The 18,575-nt window shown below is 36.1% G+C and overlaps 3 protein-coding genes and 2 non-coding genes across 5 annotated transcripts; 2 read left to right on the top strand and 3 right to left on the bottom strand.

The window, feature by feature from the left end:
* The first annotated feature begins 3,491 nt into the window (after positions 1 to 3,491).
* Positions 3,492 to 6,436, top strand: LOC114739587 (uncharacterized). The gene is made up of 7 exons (XM_028927668.1): positions 3,492 to 3,989; positions 4,308 to 4,408; positions 4,515 to 4,516; positions 5,077 to 5,252; positions 5,661 to 5,721; positions 5,822 to 5,870; positions 6,050 to 6,436. Exons 1-6 carry the CDS (start codon positions 3,867 to 3,869, stop codon positions 5,836 to 5,838), a joined length of 480 nt encoding a protein of 159 aa, XP_028783501.1. The 5' UTR covers positions 3,492 to 3,866; the 3' UTR covers positions 5,839 to 5,870; positions 6,050 to 6,436.
* Positions 6,437 to 9,229: 2,793 nt separating this feature from the next.
* TRNAD-GUC (transfer RNA aspartic acid (anticodon GUC)) lies at positions 9,230 to 9,301 on the bottom strand. The gene has a single exon. It is a non-coding gene; the product is annotated as a tRNA-Asp (tRNA).
* A 475-nt stretch (positions 9,302 to 9,776) lies between these two features.
* On the top strand, positions 9,777 to 9,848 carry TRNAP-AGG (transfer RNA proline (anticodon AGG)). Its single transcript has one exon. It is a non-coding gene; the product is annotated as a tRNA-Pro (tRNA).
* Positions 9,849 to 9,938: 90 nt separating this feature from the next.
* LOC114739515 (rop guanine nucleotide exchange factor 7-like) lies at positions 9,939 to 13,865 on the bottom strand. The gene is made up of 7 exons (XM_028927576.1): positions 13,203 to 13,865; positions 12,992 to 13,108; positions 12,733 to 12,887; positions 11,724 to 11,798; positions 11,343 to 11,636; positions 10,914 to 11,261; positions 9,939 to 10,622 (listed from the first exon to the last, which is right to left on the bottom strand). The coding sequence occupies exons 1-7, from the start codon at positions 13,480 to 13,482 to the stop codon at positions 10,101 to 10,103; spliced, it is 1,791 nt and encodes a 596-aa protein (XP_028783409.1). The 5' UTR covers positions 13,483 to 13,865; the 3' UTR covers positions 9,939 to 10,100.
* Positions 13,866 to 17,077: 3,212 nt separating this feature from the next.
* LOC114739652 (probable glutathione S-transferase) lies at positions 17,078 to 18,251 on the bottom strand. Its single transcript, XM_028927735.1, has 2 exons — positions 17,875 to 18,251; positions 17,078 to 17,630 (listed from the first exon to the last, which is right to left on the bottom strand). The coding sequence occupies exons 1-2, from the start codon at positions 18,190 to 18,192 to the stop codon at positions 17,277 to 17,279; spliced, it is 672 nt and encodes a 223-aa protein (XP_028783568.1). The 5' UTR covers positions 18,193 to 18,251; the 3' UTR covers positions 17,078 to 17,276.
* Positions 18,252 to 18,575: the final 324 nt, after the last annotated feature.

Genomic DNA, 18,575 nt, shown 5'->3' with positions numbered 1-18,575 from the left:
TAATCATTTTGATTTGAGACCAGTGTCTGATCTGATCCCACTTGCATTTCTAATTTAAAATTCCCTTCAAGTTGGTTTTAGTATAATTAAATATTTACTTATATTTTCTTTTTTTTACTCTTTCTAATAAGATTTTTTTTCTGGCCAAACTATTTTGAACTTATGCCTAACCTTGCTGAATTGTGAGCATTAAAATTTTTAAAATTTGAATTTATGTTCCCCTTACAAGAGTAAAACCGAGAGCTTCTTGGCGAGGTTTGCATTTACCAAACAATAAGCCATTTTGAAAATCTTGGATAATATTAATTCTCACAGTTATTTATGTTAACTCTGACTTTGCTTATATAGTAAGAAAGATAATGGAGACAGTAGATAAAATAAATTCAGGGCATGTTATTTTCTTTTTAAAAGAACTCAATTAGGTACTTTTGAAGAACTTTTTAGGTACAATATCTTCTTCTTCTTTTTTACATTTTTTACCTTCATATTTTGTACAACTTCAAACTCTATTTGAGATACGTGAAGAATATCAAAGGAATCATTAGGAGCAACACAAAAATTTTTGGAGAGTGGTTACAATAATTAAAAAAAATGAAAACTAGGAATTACTACATTGGTCATAACTTATAAACCATAAAATTTATGTAAATATCAACCTCTTTGAATTTTGACATTTATTCATGAGAAGGAAGGGTACAAATGGGACATAAATATCAACCTCAGCCACTGAATGGAGACTTGATTTTCAATATTCATAAATTAAGTGAGTGATTGATTGGCCATACCAAAACCCATACTAATTAATATTTCTCTCAACATGACAATTTAATGCCATTCCTCTCCCTTTTTTTTACTTTCTTGTACATGATTCAATATAATGCATCCAAATCTAACCCCTTATTTATATTTCAACCCCAAATCCATCTCTCACGTCCCTTTGCCCGACAACATATCCACCTAAGATCCTTATTATGGCCCGTCCCCCCTCTCCTCTTTTAACCTCTCTCATATATTTATATTAATCTTATCTTTATTTCAACTCATTTCAATCCATTCATGTATTGAAGTTCATTATTAAATTTGTTATGTTCCTCTATATATATGTAGTTCAATTCATGTGCAAGAATTGACCTATGCTTTACTTTTCACATCCCCAAATGTACAATGTTTATATTAAAAAACTAGTTTAACAGTAGTTATGAGCGAGTAAAATTATTTACTTTTTATGTTTGTGGAATAATCTTCTAATAAATTCAACATTTGTATGCCCTTAACTTGAGGCTAAAACAAATATATATATATATATATATGTATCTCCTTGAAGTGTAAAAAAATACATACATACTGCCTTGAGTTTTTAATATAAAAACTAGGTGATTAATTTATAAATATTAGGGAGAATTCCCAAAAAATTACTTGTAAAATTTCAAAATATCAAATTAGGAATGACTATAAAAATTTGTTGTCATTTGTTTTTGAAATATTATCAATTGTTATTAAAGTGCAGTAAGCAAGACTGATTTAGAATTTTAAAATTTTTTTTTTTGGAATTCTCCCTAAATATTAAGAAAAATTAGTTAAATTCGTTATTTGTAATAAATATACGTTGTCTTTTTCAAAATATCCTTATTAGTCATATGCATTAGAATGAAAACTCTCTAATATGTGTAATCAACATGAGGACCAATATAAAAAAAATGAACAAATATGGGAGATAAAATGAATTGAGATATTGTAAGAATAAATTAAATTTTCAACTAAATCTTATATTTGGAACTGAAAATAGTATATATATAAATATATACACACATATTGTTGGCATGGTTGGGAAACCTTGCCCAATAAAACGGCTAGAATAAAGCAGAAATACTTCCCTTGCGTATTAATTTTAATTTTTAAAAAAATCTGAATCCAAGTCTTTCGAGTTTCTTGATTGTCTAAATTAACTCAACTTTAATCCAATAAATTTGATTTATTGTTCATAAATAGCGCATCAGTGCATTTAATCGTTCACAGTGTCAGTGTTGCCATTATAACCGATGATCGATTCATTATGAGTGATTCATTCCCGCAACAATATGATGAATAAAATTTATTAATAAATTATTTATCGAATTATTTTGATCGAAAACATTTGTTTTTTTTGGAAAAATTATACAAAGGTCCCATAGAAGATAATTAATTCTGAAAAAGTCTATGAAAATCTCCAAATGCTTCCTAAGTCTCCATGGACCTCAGAACAAAAAATTAAAATCATGAAATTACCTACTTGCTCTCACCGAATGACAACATGCATAGCTACAGTCACAACCTACACAGAAGTCAATCACAACCTACATTTGAGTCATTCATAATATGCACAAAAGCCAATCACAGCCTACACTTAACCGAATGACAACATGCACAACATATAGTCACAACCTACACAGCTGCCAGTCACAACCTTTTCCATCAGTGAGGGCAAGTAGGTAATTTTACAATTTTAATTTTTTGCTTTGAAGTCCCTGGGGACTTAGGAAGCATTTGGGGATTTTGAGAGACCTTTTAGAATTAAGGGTTAAGGTGCACCCAGTACCTCGAACTATTTACCCAGGTGCGTCCAGTGGCCTAAAGTAATTTTGGATGCATCTAGTGTCCTAAACTAATTAAAATGGTGCGTTCATATCCCAGGCTAATAGAAATATTATGTTTAACTGTTACTTTCCTGACTCAACTTAAAGTTGACTTCACATATTTTACATGGTAGACACATGGGCACCCGATGTGTATTATTCTTACTCAAAAGACAATTTATTTAGAAGAAGAGGAAGGAAATAAATTTAATTTTGAGTAAGAATAATACATATCAAATGTCCATATGTCTACCATTTAGAATATTTGGGGTCAACTTTAAGCTGAGTCAGGAAAGTAACAGTTAAACATAACATTTCTGTTAGCCTGGGATATGGACGTACCATTTTAATTAGTTTAGGACACTGGATACACCTAAAATTACTTTAGGCCACTGGACGCACCTGGATAAATAGTTCTGGGTGCTGGGTGCACCTTAGCCCTAGAATTAATTCTTTTCTGTAAGACATGTGTGTAATTTTTTTTTTTGCCAACAAAAAATATTTGTTAATAAATTGGTTGCTCTCACATTTGGTTTCTTTTTCCGGTACTGTTTATCCTTACCTGTTGATACATTATTTTCAGATTAAATCAGGTCTTGATAAACAAAGCATAATTAATTACCTAGGATCATTGCCAAAGTCCAAGCTGCCCTCTCGAGAAGCATGGGGCCACAAGGGCAGAATTGTTATTATCCATTTGGTACTCGTGGCAGTAAATGGTTGGGGATTTGCTTGTGGAACCCACCGCTGGGGGTCGAAAATCCACGTGGCACCAATCTAAGAACCTCATGGCAGTCTGAAGGCCGACGAGAAAGGAGAGTGGAAACAAAAAGGAGCAGGGGAGGCCGAGAAAGGGAGGGAGGCTCTGCTTTTCTTTTGTGTTGCTGTTTATGTTTCCGAAGAATAATAACGAGAGAAAAAAAGGGGTGATGCAAAAAAAGATTTAGACTTTTTCCCTTGGAGGCCGTCTTTCCTGCCTTATAAATGGGGTCGTGAACGACGGTTTCATTTGAATCAGTCTCTCCCTCTCCATCCAGAGCGAAACTTTCACGTGTCTTCTCAAGTTTTCATCTATTTCGTTTTCTTTTCTTCCTTCCTTCACTCTGTTCCCCAAGGAAACATAAATAACTTGTTGGTTTTTCTCATTAAAGATTCTATTGGACCGTGCCTGATATATTATTTGCGTGAGATTTGAATCCCATTTCTTTGAGGTCAGTGAAAGATTTGCTGTAGAGGTTTAAGGTAGGGACGATAATGGAAGGAAAGAATCAAGTTGGCTCGTCTTCTTCCTTCACTTCTGAGCTCTTTGGTTCTAAGGATCAATCCCCATCTTCGTCTTCTGGGATTTTAGGGTCTATATTTTCTCCATCATCTAAGGTGACGTTTTCGTTTTCAGAGCTTCTTCTCTGTTTAATTTTTCATGCATCATTTTTAGTTTAATTCTGGAGGTTTCAGTTCAATCTCCGCATTTTTCCCCATCAATTTCCCTTCACCATTGTAGTCCAATCTCAGCTTGGCCAAAAGAACCAAAAGAAAATATAGAAAATGAGTACTCACACCTATGGAATTAACAGAGAGCTGAAAATTAGATTCATCTGGTTATGGAAGTTTTGCTTTGAACCTTGAAGTTGGGTTCACTCATATCTATGTTCAGATGAAAAATGGCTGAGACTTTTCTTGGACTTTTTGATTCAGGTGTTAGGGACTGGTTACCTGCCTCCTAGAGAGGGTGTAAAAACTGCCAGTGAGACATGGAGCCCCAAGAGTGGGACTGCTGGTAGGCACAATCAATTTTAGCCTCTTCTTACATACTACCTCCGGGCCTATTAACATGTGTTTCTTATAAGTAGTTTTTGGAGAGAGTATTTGATTTACTTCTATCATTTCTGATAATGTTTAAAGTTGTACTATAGATCACTCCTATATGCTTCTGCTTCTTTGATCTCTGAAATTCTGGCATGTGGCTTGGTGTCCTAGTTATCATCTGTATTCTTTCTACGTTCTTCATTTAATTATCTCATCTATATTACCCTGGCGGCTGCTGATTATGTTTGAAAGTCATATCAATAGTTGAGAGTTTTGATTAGCGAAAGAAAGATCCCTATATCGGCTAGCTTGATTGAAGATTTATGTGCCATTTTATTACTTGAAAATTTGGTGTCGGATCAATTTCATTTCCCCTAGTAATAAAATAATATCAAGGTATCAAGAAGAGAAATGAGTTAATTGTCGAACGGAACACCCCCCCCCCCCAAAAAAAAAGCGATACAGATAATCTCTATGGGAGCCAATTAGTGTTGTGGTCATATTTGGTGAAACACAATTTGGTTTGACTTATACTCTAATTTCTTATGTTTTCTGAAGTATTATAATCTATAGCATCTAACCTTTTATTAACCATGGATCAGTCTGTAATTTCTTTTTTTTTTTTAACATCTTTGCCTTATACCTGATGACCGTACAGATAGAAACATCAAGGGAGATGAGAATGAAAGTCAGAGTACTTCATATAAGGATATGAGTTCCATTTATCAGGAACAAAGAGTTCAACCTTGCCACCTTAGTTCATCAATCTATTACGGTGGACAGGACATATATTCTCATCCTCAGAAGACAGAGAATGCTGGACTAAACCCTTTGGTGAGCCCATTTGTTTAATGCTAGTCAGTTATAAGGACATCCCAAGATATTAATTCAAGGGTGTATTGTATCCCTTATAAACAAAGCGCATTTCTTCTGGAGTAACATCTTAAATGCACTGCTCTGAGAAAATGCACTGTATTAGTAGAAGTCCAATACATGAGCTGAAAATAATATTAAGGCATGCCAACTACTGCGAAATAAAGAACTTGTGAATGAAGATAATAAATCATAAAATACTAGATAGAAATCAAGAGAGATCAAATCAAAAGCTTAAAGCTTGATAAAGTCACTTTGTTGAGCCCTGAATAGAGTTTAACACAAGCAGGGTTTACACACACACTCACACAAACTCAGTTGATATTTTTCTGGTATTTGGAATCCCTGACATGACTTCTAATTTATCAGTACAAGAAAGATGGGGGAGAAGATGATTCAGGAAGTGCCCCTAGAGGAAACTGGTGGCAAGGTATGTTACTTCGTTGGGGCATAACATTTTGAGTATGGTTTGTAGTATCATTTTCGTTGTTTTCTCATTCAGTTTCTCTCTTGTCGCTTACTTCATGCAGGGTCTCTTTATTATTAATAGCATACTTTCGATCGAATAAGCTCATCAAGGTAACTCCAGATTCTATAACATTTAATTAGCTTTGGATTTGAGGAATCATTGTTTTTACTTCTTCAAATTTCTTTATTTATTTCATTTTAGAAGAAAAAGAAATTCAGTAAACCGAGGCAGAAGTTGTACTAATTTGTTGTTGCTGTATCAATTTGTTTGTCAATTGCTTGCCTTTCAGGTAAATAGGAAGTCTTAGTGCAGGATAATTCTTCCTTGTATTATATGGGAGAGTTATACGGTAGCGAGATAGTTGTGGGCGAGCTAGTTCATTTCTCTGTCCAAACAGCAGAACCATAACATGAACCTCTAATTGTGTAATTCCTTCTGCTTTACTGTAAAGAATGTTTTCCTTGCTCTTTGTATTGTAGAATGTAAAGGTTGTATTGCCTGCGAAACCCGATTGATTGTCAAACTACTCTTGATGCAGCTGAAACTTCAGAATTATAGTGTGGAAAAAAAAACTCTTAATGGTTCTCTATGTATTTTAGAATGAAGAATATGCATCTTTTATTAGCAACTCATATTGTGGCTGAAACTGTGCCTGAAGCTAATAGATTGTGAGAAACCCTCTGTGCTGGTGAATTTGTCGCCTTTTACGTTGTGTGGGGATGAAAATGAGAAAATCACATGGCTTTTGAGCGAGAAAATGGGAGCATTTGATGCTATCCCTAACCACGTAAACATATTCCCTGCGTAATTGTCTTCTTGCTCTGACCCATAAAGCTAGTAAGTGGGGATTTTTTTTGTAGGTTTGGTCTGGACCACGCAATGTATGGAGTTGACTGATTGATTCTCAGACTAAGTAAACGACTAAAAGCAAGCAGCTTTAGTATGATGAAGTCTGAGGGAGCAGAGTAATCTGAAAGTTCAGCTTTTCTCCAGATCTATGTGTCCAGTTCCCTCTTGATAGCTGCAAGCTACTGATTCTGTGTACGTTATGAGACACAAGATTAGTGATTTGAGAGTTAAGGGATAATTTGTGTAGGTTATGAGACCCAAGAAGATTCTTGTGCATCGCATTCTACACAGGGTATTAGTACTTTTAATAAGATCAGGAGAATGATAGAGAATAACTGAACGCCTTAATTTGACAGGATCAAGTTATTTTTGACAATTGTAACAAGTTTACTGAATCGGTACGTGACAAGTAGAGGGATTCATGCAAGAATGTTTATGCGTGATTGGAACATCGTGACGAACTTGGTCTTGAAAAGTGGATGCCCTAATCCAATTTCTCACTGATATACTGATGTACATGCATATATCTTTTTCAGAGAAACTGATACCCTTGTCCCTCTAGATTCCTTCGCCATTATTGCAGACGTTGATGGGGGGGGGAGTTGCGGAATTGAACTGGACGACCTAAGATGTTAATTCTTTTCTCACACACGCAAGAGATAAAATTTGATTATAATTGACCGTAGACTCGCAAACTGAAATTTATCTAATAATTTTAGAGTGCCAAGTATCTTTTTCTCCAAGAAAATGAATCGAAAGCAATATATAGGCTAGAGGGTCCATGAACCATGTTTGAACAGAAGAATGAAGTCGAAGAATTGCCTTGCACAGCTAAAAGTAAGAAAACCCTCCAAAGGGGTATTGTGATAATTTGAATCTTGTGCAGCTGTGCATGATGCTTATATTTCCCTTGAGATTGGAAAATAAACAGCACAAGAACAAGAAACAATAAGACGCAAATCAACGAAATCATTCATATTATATTTGAATAATTGACGCGCGTGGGTTGGTAATGTTGCCCAACAAGCATATACTTTTAGAAAATATGTCCGAAGGTGTGGTAACGAACCGATGAGTCCATTCAAATTGTTGCAATACCCCTTGTAACGAAAATGATAAATCTATGGTGTTATGTTACTTCTCATCCACATCTCCAACCTTTGCCCATGTCCATCAATGGTGGGAGAGGGACAACACCAATTTACCTCTCCTTGTCTCCAAACGTGGTTTGGAGTTCAATGTCAAAAAGAAACTGTTCTTCCCAAGGTTGTCTTTACCATGTTAACGTATAGTTACAATGTATGGGAATTCATTCATCACTTTCTGGAAAGGCTGCTGGGAGAATATCATAATTTTATTCCCGTATATAAGAAAATAACATTATCTTTTCCAAAAAAAAAAAAAGAGCTTTTGTATAATACTGGATTCCATCACATTTTTTTTCTCATTTGTTGGAGTAACTTTTAAAATTTCAAACAATAAACGATCATTCCCTAGGTTTGAAAAATTAGTGTGAGCAGCGGGAGAGCAGAAGAGCTGAGATTCCAGGTGCAGAACTTACACATCTTCCTGCACCCTCAACCACTGAATCAAATCCTTCAGTTCCAGCAAGTTCATCGGACCCTCCGTTTCTAAATTTTTCTGTTTCAGCGTCATTCATAGTAAAACTTTCGCACTGGACAGGCCTCTCGCTGGGTTTGCATCCACCAAGTTCAGTGTTCACATATATACCGTCACGTTGCAGCATCGATTACCACCAGAAGGCTGAGCGAACTCTTTGCTCCAGAATTATAAAACTAGAGTTAGTAATATGGGTTAAATTTAGAGTCTAACCCCTAAAAAATAATGGGTTAGGGTTGAGTAAAAGCCAACCCACTAGTAAACGAGCCTTTTGAACATGTCCTGTCAGGCTCCCAACCCGCGGGTTAACCCGCATTTTTTTTCTTCAAAAGTTTAAATTATTATAATTATATTATTATATATTATATCCTATTTAAAAAATTTAAAAAATACCTATATAATTTATTTGGTGTTTTTAATCAAATATTTTAAAGAAAAAAATTTTATTATTATTTTTAGATATCATATAAGAAAAAATATTAAAAAAATTTAAAAAATTCACAAAAAAAAAGTGTTGCCTGATTGGCCGGCCAACCCACCAACCTACCTTGACGGGTTAGAATTGGCTAAAAGCCAACCTGCCTTCAAATGGGTTGTTTCAGGCCAACCCATGTAGATTTAACTCGCGGGTTGGTCCATATTACCAATCTTATATAAAACCACTAAAATATCGCGCTCTCCCGTTTCGTGGCAAAAAAATTCACAAAAAAAAAAAGTGTTGGCTGGTTGGCTGGCCAACCCACCAACCTACCTTGACGGGTTAGAATTGGCTAAAAGCCAACCTGCCTTCAAATGGGTTGTTTCAGCCCAACCCATGTAGATTTAACTTGCGGGTTGGTCTATATTACTAATCTTATATAAAACCACTAAAATATCGCGCTCTCCCGTTTCGTGGCAAAATATTGAATCCGAGTATTTGCGATATGTGGCTGGTCCTTTCTGCACGATACTTCGCTTCTTCTAACTGGCACTTCAAGAAAGGGCGGAAAAAGGTAAAAATCGCCGTTGCCGGGGATCGAACCCGGGTCGTCCGCGTGACAGGCGGAAATACTTACCACTATACTACAACGACTTCGATGATAGGGTGGGCATTAGGTATTTCTAGGAATATTAAAAGTTTGTCAGTTGGATTTAGACTACGCGCACGCAAAGGGAACCCGCCGAGCGGGTAAGGGGAGGTCTTTTGCGTTATTATTTTTAACTTACAACTGTTGTGGCGTCTAATATCGAGTCATTTTGACGCATGAACAGAGAGCAGGGGATCACGGAAGAAATAGTGTTGAAAACTGTTGATCCTTTGCACACTTTTTTTTTTTAAGAATTTTAAAATCACATCAGGAGAATGGTAATGATACTAATGACATCTCGAATGACAATTTTAATGGCAACAAGAAATTAAAAGAAAGAAAACTGGAAAACAGCCAATTAGTCAACAGGCAGGAAAGAGATCCAAGAGTCTTCGTCGTTTGGGCGCGTTTAAAGTCTTCACATCGTGTGGTTTGTATGTTGGATCTAGATATTTTCTCCCAGAGGCTGCAATCAACATCGGGCATTTGGTCTAGTGGTATGATTCTCGCTTAGGGTGCGAGAGGTCCCGAGTTCAATTCTCGGAATGCCCCTTTGATGATAATGCTAATTTTTTCCGCCAGTCCAAATATTTTTGCAAAATGCCATCGAAACATCAACTTCCACCGCGACGTCAGGTAATATATAGACAATATAATAACCACATGTAGATAATATATAAACAACAACGGAAGATGCTCTTATCCACTCGAAATGGGAATCCCTCTATGCATTACATATACATCTAAAAAAGAAACAGAAGGCCCAGTACGACGGGTCTTAGAAATGAGGTCGAAGGACCTCTCCTACTCTTTCCATGCTTGGTCCTTTATCTTCTCGGGGCTAGTAGCTTCTTCAGTGCACTCACTAGAATCCAAGTCTGTTTCATATGCTGCCTTTTCTTCAGACCTCTCTGGTGTTTGCACTAGTTTCTCAATTGGGTTCCTGCTGCTATAGCCCTTCCCTTTCATATCAATGCTAAGAAAATCTGTCAAAACTTTCTTCACACCTACCCCGCCATGATGGGGAAGGTTTCTGCTGCCATTCATAAATTGGGATTTTTCTCCCTTCACTGGGCTGATGCCTTGTGCTGGTGAAAAGCTCGGCGTGGCAAAAGCTGTTTTATATGGACTGCTTGGGACAGGAACAGTGAATGGCACTGTAATACTCTTGTGAGCAACTACTCCAACTTTTGATAATGATGAGAAGTGATCAGAATGTTTGGTCAGCTCATCCACATAAAACACATCATCGATCCGTGCTATGATGTTAAAAGCCAAACTTTCTAGTACCCGAGAGTAGCTCTCCAGAATTGATTTCCCAACATCCTAGACAAAATAATTTGAAGGAACTTAAGTAAATGAAGAAATTTGTTACTAAGGAACAGGCAACCATAAGTGAGGTTACTTGGCTGTTTACTATTAGATTTCCAATCTAAACATTAAATGTGGAAAAGTTCTTTTGTTGAAAGAAAGATCTAATTATGTGGTCTTAAACTGTAGACGATATGTACTTGCCATATTTTTATTAAAAATAATTCATAACAAAAGTGGAAATACTGCACTTCAGTTTTGTCATCAAGGAAATGGAGTTCAACCTGGAACACAATGAATACCAACCTTGTTGTATTGGATTTTGCTCATGTCTAAGGTTGTTTGAGGAAGGCCAGGGAAGCGTTGCTTCAAAGATAGCAGAAGGCTTTCTGCTCTATCAGCAAGCAGTTCCCTTTTTTCAGCATCACCGACCAGATCTTTGACCATGCCCCAAGATGATCTAGAACTGGATCTGGAAGCAGGTTTGGAATTGGTCTTTTTACGCCATATGTAGATAGAAGCCTCCACTCGGTTGGTGATCTCTATAGCTTGATGTTCGGAGGATAAATCCAGGCAGGCAAGCAGGCAATCTGGAGAGAATTGCTCTGATGAAATATACCGATGAATAAGATCCCCCAGGCTGGCTCTTGCATTCTGAAAGAAGGCCGTATCAGTTGTTTTAGCAAATTATGTAATTTAATCAGCTTATAAGGAAAGAATATGGCTCATTTATACCTTAGGAAGGGATTCCAAATATGCCTCTGGAATTTCCATTTCAGCCAAAGTGATACTGTTGATGGCCATTGCAGCTTTTAATATTTGGTTGGTACAATCCCGCTTGTGCTGCAACTGCTTTCTTGAATTTTCATGGAGGCCACATGGAGGGACTCGGGGTACTGGGAGCCACCATTTTTCCTCTTGGCGCTGAACGGCCCTCTGAAAAGAAGAAGAACCATCATCTGCATCTGAGGCTAGAACCCCCTGGTCAACATACCAAAATTCTGTCTTGACAAAACTATCTAATATTTCCTGCAGAAAAGACCTCAGTTTAGAAAGACACTCAATGGCTACCTTTTGGAAATAGAATTAATATGCACTGAAGCTGCAAAAACTTACAAGAAGCATGTTATCTAATTTACGTAGTGCTGGCAGATTGACATAAAGATCCGAGCGGGGTCTACAAGTCATGACCTGATTCATATTTAAGAGCAAACAAAATTAACCCCAAATGACCGGATGAAATGATAGATAAAATATGGACAAACATGGTGGCAACGTCAGTTAAGAAAAATTCCACGTTACAGTTGGAGCAATAAAATCAACATATGCAATGCATCAAAAAAAGTTAAGAGAAACAAAATAAAATTTATATGATTAACGAAATTAAATCGACTCAAATCACACAAAGCAGACCTTGACGATACCATGGCGCTACATTCAAGATTACGCAGGGCACAAACATGGCTCATGGGTGAAGCCAGGCCATACTTGGAAGGGGGGCCAATAGACACAAGCAAACAAGTAAAAGGAAGGAAATTCTTTCATGACCAAGATCTTTGGGAGGGGGAAGAAACCCAAGATTAAATTTCTCTTTGGGCCATTACTAATGTGAAATTTTCAGGGTATTTCCCCTGGCTTGACTCCCAACCAAACAAATGGGAAAATGAAGGGGAAGTGTCGAATCAAGAATAATCCTAAAAATTAATCGACCATAAAGCATGAAGTTACACTTCTTAAGGGTAACGCAAAGATGACCACGTAAATTTTTTTTCCTTTTTCCTATGCCAGAAAATTTAGCAAGCAAGAACTAATTGAGAAAGGAGAGTCAGTGCAATCTTTTTCTATGTAAATCCTGCATTTCAAATGCCACGACAGTGACATCAAGCAAATACGCAAGTCTGCCACAACTCTTTAGGACTCGCCTTTATGCTAATTCCTATGTCAAATTGGTGGACTTGGATGCCATAAGTTTTGGCAAATGTGGGTGTGACGCTGAAGGGGGGGAAAAAAGAAAAAAAGAGTAATATTGGTCATTACCATCAGTACTAGACTATCTTCATTGCCATTTTTACCAGCAAAATTTACAGATGCATATATCCATTCTGAAAATGTGCGTACAGTTTACCTCAAGCTTGCTACCATCTGGAAAAGTCTGCCAAGTAGGTGTCAACTCAACAATGTGATCGCTGACACAAAGAAGCCACTCAATCTCTCTTCTCCACATTGCTTTTTTCTCAGGAGGCAATGGTTCTAATCTCCATACTTGCCCAAAGAGGGTGGCTGCAAAGCAGTAAAGCTATGTTTAATAACTAAGAAACAGAATAACAACCTTTAATTGACGGGGAAAGCACACGAACAACACGAGAACATCGGAATTTTCATACCACATAGATTAGTTATGGCATTTGATATAGCCAAGGCAGTAGGGACTCCATTTCCACAACCAGACATATCTTCTCCGAGTAACAATTTTGCAAACCTCTCTTTCATCATCTCAATCTCTAGTGGCGAGAATCAGAATCAGATTAGTACCGATATTTTGTTCAGCGAGAATAATTAAAATAATCCTAGATACTTAGAGCAGAGTGGGCATACCTGATAACACTGAAACTTGCTTCTCCATTTTCTTATCATCCAAGTTCTTTTTCTCTCCATCATCAATTTCCTTAACAGGCCATCCCATTGTTGAAGGTGGAGAAGGTGATTCCTCAGTACTGCTCTGATTTTGCTCTTCATGCCCTGTCGTCTCAGATGATAGAAATTCAGAACTGGAACAGCTCTGGCGACCCTTTTCCTCCACGAAGTCAGCACAAGCATCAATTTTTCCCCCATTTCCCTCCTTTTTCTTTCCTTCCATAGCTTCATTCTTCTCCATGAAACCCTCCGTTGTAACTATTCTTCTTTAAGAAAAAATTATCCTGAACCCCTCTCGAGCAAAACCCATGTGAGAATCGAGCTCTGTAATGCAAAAATCGAAGACATTGAGACACACAGAATCCCCGAAGTTCAAAATGGACTTTATGGGTTTGGGGTTTGATGTTTACAACCCTCACCAATGGGTCTGTTTTCTTCCTGTAGGTGAAAGCACTGTCAACACTCAACAGTGAAGGGTAGGAGAAGAAGATTGGACAATGTGGAGAAACCTATGGACCATTTTGCGAGAGCCCTTTGATTGTTACTTATACGCAAAGGACGAAGTGGTGATGATTACTGAAGCTAGCGAAAGCCTATTGTGTGATGGGCAGGAAGAAAGATGGGATGAGAGAAAAACCACTTTCAGACCTCCCAGATTCGCTTATGCCTGAATAGAATGCTCTGTTCACCACTTTTTACTTCTTCTCTTTTTTTTTTGGCCAAAAAACTGTTTCTTCATTATTGTAAGTACACTGTAAAATTTCCTCCCTCTAATGTTTACTTTTCGAGCTTTTTTGCTTAAGCAAAACGATAAGGGTATTGATCAATGTGAGATTTGTTTAAATTATAATAAAGAAATGTCATGGGAATCGTGTAAACCACGGATCTGTCCCATAATGTATACCCAATTTCCGGTCAAGTTATACACTACTCTGTTATAAAAAACATCCCCTACTCATGTTTATCATAAAAAGGTGGTTGCTTTTAAATTAATTTGTTATTAAATATATAAATTATTGAAATATATATTTCATACAATTTAAAAATGTAGAAATTTATTTTATATTAATTTTCAAAAAAAATATTTTGTATTTCATGAAATTTACATTTATTTTTGTCAAATAACAAAATAATATAAATATGATTTGCCTAAAAAATTACAAGTATAATCATAGTTGTTAGCAAAAATATAAAAAATTAATGTATATTATAAAACCGGTATTGTCTTTTATCACAGTACTTCACTCGTGGTGTTGAAATAAGTGTATCTGGTTAAATTTTGTCCCCTATTTTTTTGGCCATAAGATGTTCTAAATTTATCCATACACATGCAAATAATTAATTGTTAACAAATTAGTTGGGCAAAACAGTTTAAAAACTTGTATTTTAATTATTTCTCTAAATTAAAATTTTGATATTCTGGTTATAAATTTAATATAATTATTAGATTTTGTCCGAATCATTTCATGAAGGTTTACTGCAAAACATTTTGATCCACTTTTTTATCTTTTAAATATTCATTTCCAAACACTTTTTATTTTCGTACAAAATAACTTAATTATTTAGTAATGTTTAGACTGGTAAACTGTGAACTTTTTTAATTCCAATTTAAAGATTAATGATAATATAATGTTTAAAATACTGATTACAAATTAATTTTCCTACAAAAATTAGTGCATCGTTTTTTATTCAGTGAGAGAAAAGAAATCATATCTAACATTATTTTAAAAAAAGGTTTTAACTTTGATGATTTGAGTGTGGGAGAGAAGACATCCTCATTTCTCAAATTACTAAGCAATTACCCTGCGGGAGCCCTTAGCAATTAACTATTATTATTATTCCTAATCTCTTTTGCTTTGCCTCCGCTCTGATTTGTCCTTTCCATTTTTCTCTTTTTTTCTTCTTTCTTGATAAAATCCAACATCAAGCTCTGATATGTCCTGAACTCACTAAAGTGACCTTTTTCTTAAAAATTATAACTTTGTGACAGTAGATTGTCTCTGATGGTAGATTCACACTGAAGTTAGATAAGGAGAGAATTTTTTTTTCTAAGCTCAGTAATATTAGAATTTGGATGAGTCAATAGGAGGGCAATCTATAAATACTTCGTAAATGTTCCTCAAGTCTTGAGGTATATCCTAATCTTGATAAGTTATTAGAACCTAATTTATATAAATTTTCATGTGTGAAAAAGAAAAATAACAACTAACTATTTAAAAGTTGCATCTTTTTAAAAAAAAAAAAACTAGCAAGTTACATCTAAATTTATCTCATCCAAATTTCATTCCATGTACTTACATTCCTTTTCTAATTTAGTTTATTAACAAACCCACATAAGGTGTTTAGACGATTTTATTGTCAGGATATTTTTGGATGAAGCACCCCATGAAGGGTATCCTAAGGACCAGCAACAATATTATAATATAATACAACAAAACAAGTCTTATCCCATTAGGTAAGGTCAGCTAATATGAATCGCACGATGTCATTGTCTTCTATCAACAACTAAGTCTTTATATATACAACCAAGCCTAAGTACCAGTAACAATATATACAACAAAGATAATTAACGAAAAGGTAGACTGTGTTCATAATTACATTTCTATCCTTTTTAGGTGCCCTTTAATGTGTTTAACTTTAATGAAAATGAGCCTACAAAAAATAAGGGGGGGCTTGTGTTAAGCAGAAATATGATTAGTGGGGTGATGAGAAGTTAGTTAATAACTTTCCTTACAAGGCTTAGCCTACTCCAAACCAAAACTAACACACACTTTCTATTTGATCATAGCAATGACAATGATGAAGAAAGTTGTTCCAACAGAATTTGCAGATGAAAACAACAAAAAAAGAAAGAGTTATGTGAAAGGCTCATTCTACCAACGGCTATAACTCCTAACAACTAAAGTTGGTCTCCACTTCTCCTTTGCCTTTTCACATAATGACTTGTGGGGAGAGAGAGAGAGAGATATATATATATATATATATATATAATTTCTACTTTCATTTAATCCAAAGCTGCTTTTGCATCTGTTCTGTCTAACTCTCCTCTCCTTTCACATTTTGTCCAAGAGCTATAAATATTCAAGCGCATTCCTTGTTTGAATTAAATTGTTAAACTTAATGTTTGTTCTATTTTAATTGAATCACCTAGTCATAAACATAATAAAAATGCTATAAAGTTTAAATACAGAGATATATACACTTATATATATATATATATCAATTTTACTCATCTGTGCGCGTGCAAAGCAGAAGGGAGGAAAGGGGAGAACACGCACAAAAAGGATAATTTAATTTATCTGATGAACGACACACGAAATATACTCAATGACAACATTAAAAGAAAAAAAAACAAAGAAGAAATATTTAACCAAGCTAATCCCAAGTTTTTAACTTGTTCCCACAAATCGGTTTATTAGACCTGATGCTTAATTAGATTTTTTTTGCTAAAGCATGGATACCCTTTTATTGGAAGCAATCATATTCGATGCACTGTCGGACACTAAATGCGGATATCTCTCCCAGCAAGGATTCAAACCTTGATTCACCACGTTGTGGAAGACTAAGCCCTTCTAGACCGAACCCTGTTGGTTTTTCTTTTGGTACATTTGATACATCAAACTAAAAAGGTTTTTTTTTTTTGGGTACAGACTAAAAAGTAAAAGGGTAATGGAATATGGACTACAAGTTGGGCTACCCTTCGGAATTGAAAGGTAAAACAATGGAGCCCATTTCCCATAATGTTGTCATTTGTAGTTTGGAAGAGTGGGTTTGAGTTTTTGCAAGCCCACCCTTCAGTATTGGAGCCCCATACCTAATAAGAACCAAAGACGGTGTAATGAACGGCATCATATCATAAATTTTGCACATGACACATTAATCCAAGCACATAACCATCAAGATAAATCCCTACGATCCACTGCATTTTTTTTTAATAGCATCTGAGTCAACCTGAGATGTTTATATTTTATTTTGACATGAAACTACAAAACTCATGAAAGATGCACCACTGATAATAGCACATGCTTGGTTCGTCTACTTGGAAGAAGCAAGGCTGTGAAAGAGATTTTTGTAGTAGGCAAGGGGCTTTTCTCTTGGAGGTAAAGTTGGCTTCACATAAGGGAGATTCAGAAATTCATGAGTCCATTTCTCAAGCTTTGGGAATTTGTCAGCAGTAAAGAGTTGAAGGCCGCCGGCTTCTTGAATTATTGGAAGCCAGAAAGCAACGTACACGGCAGCAATGTCCACAATCCCAATTGAATCTCCATGGAAGAACTTCCCTCTCAGCTCATTTTCCATTATTTGCAGAGCCTCCGATACTTCTTCCTTCCCTTTTTCTCTCTCCTTCTCGTTTGGGTTCAGGGATGCTTTGAATATTGCTGGTATCACCTGCACAATGCTCAGCTAATTAATCGCCTATGCTCCATAATAAAAACTTCAACACAAAAAATCCTTTTTTGAAAAAATATTTCAGGGAGAGAGACAAAATTTTGTTCCTAAGCAGAAAGGTTGTTTATAAGCTAAATGATCATAGAAAAGGTTAATAGAGGTTTAATGACCTTGCATTTCAGAACTCAGCCCAAATTCCTGCTAATTATAAAACAGAGAAAAGATGCAACTTGAGTTCTCTAACCTTGTCGTCGATGAACTTGGACCAGAAACGAGCCAAGGCTCTCTGGTAAGGATCAGAAGGCAAGATGGGACAAGCTTTCCACGTCTCATCAACGTATTCAAGAATCACAAGAGAGTCACATACTGGCTTTTCGTGGTGGGCAAGCACAGGAACCTTCTTGTAAACTGGGTTATACTTGAGAAGAAGATCGCTTTTGTTGGTGGGAGACTCATGAACGTACTCATATGCCACTCCCTTAAGCTTCAGGGCAATCTCTACTCTCGTCGTCTCTGGGCTTCCCACGATTCCAAAAAGCCTCACCTCTTGCTTTTCAGCCATATGCCTCTTTGCTGCTTCTTATTCTTTTGCTGCAGAACTTGACATTCAAGATCTGATCTGCATGTGATGGGTCCTTCGGTGGTTTCTTATATAGCCATGAGGAGGGTAAAGACACGCTAAGGGTGAATAAAATTGATTCATCAATGTGATATGGTGGTAGGTACATTTATGAGAAGAGTTGTTGAAGAAAATTAGTTTAGGAGGATCTAATCCGAGGTTAGCTAGACGCGCAACGTTAGTGCTGCTCAAAAAGACTCTTCAGTGGAGACTGACAGGTGGAAAAGCGACACATTTTTATAGGAAAGCTCATCTCCTGAAGCACACTCATGGGCATGCTGCTTTCTGTGTGTGATATCTCCTTTTGCGACCCCCAAAAAAAAAAA

This window comes from Neltuma alba, unplaced genomic scaffold (assembly GCF_004799145.2).
Source record: "Neltuma alba isolate B1F8T4 unplaced genomic scaffold, ASM479914v2 tig00002863_pilon, whole genome shotgun sequence".
NCBI classification, from domain to species: Eukaryota; Viridiplantae; Streptophyta; class Magnoliopsida; order Fabales; family Fabaceae; genus Neltuma; species Neltuma alba.
Note: the sequence above shows the minus strand (reverse complement) of the source record. Positions and strands in the feature narration are given on the sequence as shown.

What these genes read in the sequence shown, in the direction of transcription:
- LOC114739587 (XM_028927668.1), top strand. Translation starts at nt 3,867, where the DNA reads ATGGAAGGAAAGAATCAAGTTGGCTCGTCTTCTTCCTTCACTTCTGAG. An exon ending in TATTTTCTCCATCATCTAAG is followed by an intron (nt 3,990 to 4,307) that starts GTGACGTTTTCG and finishes TTTTTGATTCAG; the next exon opens with GTGTTAGGGACTGGTTACCT. An exon ending in ATGCTGGACTAAACCCTTTG is followed by an intron (nt 5,253 to 5,660) that starts GTGAGCCCATTT and finishes CTAATTTATCAG; the next exon opens with TACAAGAAAGATGGGGGAGA.
- LOC114739515 (XM_028927576.1), bottom strand. Translation starts at nt 13,482, where the DNA reads ATGGAGAAGAATGAAGCTATGGAAGGAAAGAAAAAGGAGGGAAATGGG. An exon ending in GCAAGTTTCAGTGTTATCAG is followed by an intron (nt 13,109 to 13,202) that starts GTATGCCCACTC and finishes TCTCGCCACTAG; the next exon opens with AGATTGAGATGATGAAAGAG. An exon ending in CAGATGGTAGCAAGCTTGAG is followed by an intron (nt 11,799 to 12,732) that starts GTAAACTGTACG and finishes AATATGAATCAG; the next exon opens with GTCATGACTTGTAGACCCCG.
- LOC114739652 (XM_028927735.1), bottom strand. Translation starts at nt 18,192, where the DNA reads ATGGCTGAAAAGCAAGAGGTGAGGCTTTTTGGAATCGTGGGAAGCCCA. An exon ending in CCAAGTTCATCGACGACAAG is followed by an intron (nt 17,631 to 17,874) that starts GTTAGAGAACTC and finishes AGCATTGTGCAG; the next exon opens with GTGATACCAGCAATATTCAA.